The sequence below is a fragment of the Sinocyclocheilus rhinocerous genome, unplaced genomic scaffold, assembly GCF_001515625.1.
Source record: "Sinocyclocheilus rhinocerous isolate Xijiao unplaced genomic scaffold, SAMN03320098_v1.1 scaffold197, whole genome shotgun sequence".
Classification (NCBI taxonomy): Eukaryota; Metazoa; Chordata; class Actinopteri; order Cypriniformes; family Cyprinidae; genus Sinocyclocheilus; species Sinocyclocheilus rhinocerous.
The window spans coordinates 17,204-20,833 of NW_015634478.1; the positions used below are offsets into that span (position 1 = coordinate 17,204).

Genomic DNA, 3,630 nt, shown 5'->3' on the forward strand with positions numbered 1-3,630 from the left:
GAGAGTCAAGGCTCTATCATTTCATCTAAACGCCACAGACTCTCAATAATTTATTTATTTTGAATTAATGAATCGTGACAGACTTCTCTCTACTTCATAATGCAGGTGCAGCAGCATCTGTTAGTACAGCTTTTCACCAAATCATAAGACTGACTCGTGACGTCAGGCTTTGTATGAAAATGTTTTATTTAAAATGTCTACACATATTCTACAGCATCACATGAATTCAACAAACCAGCCGCTCAACAGGCTTTTCAACCATTCTCAGTGGATTTTTATCAGAAAGACACCGTAAAAACGAGGCTCTGAGCGATAAGAGTGGCCTGAAGTCAGTTCAGCTCCTCATGTCTCAGACATAATCACAGTATTTTCATTCAAGTTATTAAATATGGCCTTCAAGTTTGTAATGGGGATCCTTCAATTACTGTCTGATGTTAAAGCAATATTAAATCAACTTCAGCCAACAATAAAGTGGCTAAAGTAGCTGTCCCTGCCTCATTAAATTGCATTAAGCAAAATTAAAATGTATACAAGTCTGTACATCAGTAAAAATGATTTTAATGGCTTTGCAATGTCAGCATATGCAACATCATCATGCATTGTATAAGCCAGGATGCAATGAAATGCAATTGCAGAATGCAATGGTTAATTTTTTTATATATAATATATAAAAAGGGTTCTGATCCATCTTCAAAGGATGAAAAAGGTTGGAATATGTTGTTTTCTGGTAAACACATAAAAAATATCTGCAATATTGTCAGTGTTCTTTTTTGAAAGCAGTTCTCTTTCTCTCAGTCCGTATTGTTTCACTGAATCTGACACTTGTCCTGCGCTTTGCTCTGTTTTCGGTTGCCTTTGGGCCCGAGGACCAGCCGCAGGTCGGTGCCGAAGCTCGGTCTGCGGGCCAGTGGGTAGAGCGCCCCGCACGGAGCGTCGCACACCGCCGCTTTGCTCCCTTTCTCCGCCTGCCGCGCCGCCCGGAGCGCCTGGTACGAGCGGATGGACACTTTCCGGTGCTGCGAGGGTCCGGTCTCGAGGGGGAGCCCGCCGCGCCGCGCCAGCGCCTCGAACACCTGCTCCATATTCACACCGTCTTTGGCGGAGGTCTCGAACAGAGCGCAGCCGTTACCGAGCGCACGGAGCACCTCAGTCCGGGACACCGCGCGCTGCTCGGAGGGCAAGTCCACTTTGTTCGCGCAGGCTACCGTCGGCACGCAGACTTTCTGTCTGGATGGGTGCAAGGCCGTTTTGGCAGCGACAATCTCGGCGTGCAGAGCGCGCACTTCCTCAAACGAGCTGCGGTCGTCAAGACTGAACACGAGCAGGAATATATCACCTGAAAAACAGAAGAGACGAGAGAGGGTCAATATCTGCCATATGGAAACATATTTAGGCTATTAAGAAAAAAAAGTCAGACAAAGTTTATCCAACTCAAAGTATAAGCCAAAGTTAGACACTACTGCTTAAAGTAGTAGCGGCATCAATTATTTTATTTAAAGGGGTTTATAATAATATAAACGTATTTATGGCATAAATTGCATAATTATATGTTTCATATGTTCAAAAGTTTGTCCTTGGTACTTTTTTATAAAAAAAAAATCCCATTCGGTGCATTCATTCGGTTTTACCAATAGAATTGAGTAAATACACACACACACAAAAAAAGTTGAAATCAGAATCAGAAAGCAGAACACTGTTTGAATTCACAACTATCTTTTTTACTGTCTAGCTCTTCATCTGTTTAATTGTGCTTCGGAAAACCACTGACACACTGATCTGAAGGACCAAACTCGTACGCACCGGTCAGGATGGACAGTCTCCTCTTGGCAGGGAAGCTCCTCTCCCCGGACGCGTCCAGTATGTCTATCTGGTAAGTTTCTCCGCGAATCTGGTAGAGTTTCCGGTGGAAATCTTCACTTGTAGGCTCGTATCGCTCCTCAAAGCCGTCGCGCAGGAAGCGGCGCAGAATGGAGGTCTTCCCGACCCGCGGCGCGCCGAGCACCACGATGCGCCTGCAGTTCTTTGGTTTGGTAGCATGGGACTCGTTCGCCAGCGGCTGGAGGCGAGCGTGGCCGTGCAGGACCAGCGCGGTCAGTTGGTCCAGAGGGGACTTTTTCTCGACGGACGCCGGGTGCGCTTTACCCAGACTGGACGCGCGCACAACCCTCGCCTTCTTCTCCTGCTGCTTCAGCTGCGTCGTGGCCAGTTTCAGGATTCCCATTCCCGCTTTGGAGAGCGTGCTGACTTTGAACCCGGTCGCGCCGAGTCTCTGCGTCGCGTTTTTGTACGCGAGCAGGACGCTGGGCGAGCTGGTTGCGGGCAGAGAGCGAGACTGGTGCTGGATCACCTGCAGGGCTGCAGCCGCTTTAACACCCTGGTCCATGACGGGACACATCGAAGACAGGCAGATCTGTTTGAGATTTATTGGATACATCCACCTCTGCCTGCGCGCTCCGGATAAGTACTTCTGTGCGCTCGGCCGGCGCGCCACTTATATACCCGCGTGCACGTCATCGCGATGATTGACAGGCGCGCCACGCGTGTACCCGCAAGGAACACAACGTTTCCCGGAGCAGTGCACGAAGATCCAGGCCAAACTCTCCTGATGAATACAGCATACAGCTGCGATAAAGGCTGTTTGCTGAGGTTTAATTAAGTCAGAGGAAATTAAAACAAATAAAACACATTTCAATGGAAAGCATTGTGTTTTGCATTTAAGGATGTCCGAGAGAGGAAAAATCGTTCAAAATCCACTTTCAAACATACTAGAAAATATTATGTTTTTACAAATATTATAAATTTACAATACAATATACAATACAAAGTTAGCCTACCTGAACCAAACGTGGCTTTTTTACTTTTATGCATTAGGAAGACACTTTTTATTTAAAGTGACATACAAGTATAGATGGGCCTATGTTTAATTAAAAGGCCAAAATAAATAAATAAATGAATACATTAATTAATTAATAAATGCAGTCTGAAGGGGTTCTGTTTTTGAAGTGTTTTAATAGGAGTGTTAGGAGTGTTTGAAATATCAAAACAACTAAGAAATTGAAAACATGTCAATCGTTTTTCTGTGTTGTTTTACGCTTTTTATTGTCCCTAATTTGAATCGGAGCTCTCACTGATAAAAATGATTTTGTGGTGAAGTAAACACTACATAAAACATCTACGTCGCCACATCTAGCTACTAGTGTGCCTCAGGGCTCAGTACTTGGACCACTTCTCTTCTCTGTCTACATGGCATCTCTAGGTTCTGTCATTCAGAAACATGGCTTTTCATATCACTGCTATGCTGATGACACTCAACTCTACCTCTCATTCCATCCTGATGATCCGACGATAGCTGCTCACATTTCAGAATGTCTAACAGACAACACAACTCCTTGTTCAAGCTCTTGTTCTGTCCAGGCTGGACTATTGCAATGCTCTCTTGGCAGGTCTTCCAGCCACTTCTATCAAACCTCTACAATTAATCCAAAATGCTGCTGCAAGATTAATCTTTAATGAGCCGAAAAGAACGCATGTCACACCTCTGTTCATCAATTTGCACTGGCTACCAATAGCTGCTCGCATAAAATTCAAGGCAATAATGTTTGCCTACAAAACCACCACTGGCTCTACACC

At 45.0% G+C, this 3,630-nt stretch overlaps 1 protein-coding gene across 1 annotated transcript in view; it reads right to left on the minus strand.

Moving 5' to 3' along the window:
• Positions 1-230: 230 nt before the first annotated feature.
• Positions 231-3,630, minus strand: part of LOC107745639 (GTP-binding protein Rhes-like) — an 8,151-nt gene continuing 4,751 nt past the window's right edge. Inside the window, exons 2-3 of the mRNA XM_016559559.1 lie at positions 1,801-2,490; positions 231-1,336 (exon numbers count right to left, since the gene is read on the minus strand). Coding sequence (XP_016415045.1) covers positions 807-1,336; positions 1,801-2,490 — 1,220 coding nt within the window. The 3' untranslated portion in view covers positions 231-806. The remainder of the gene's footprint in view (positions 1,337-1,800; positions 2,491-3,630) is intronic.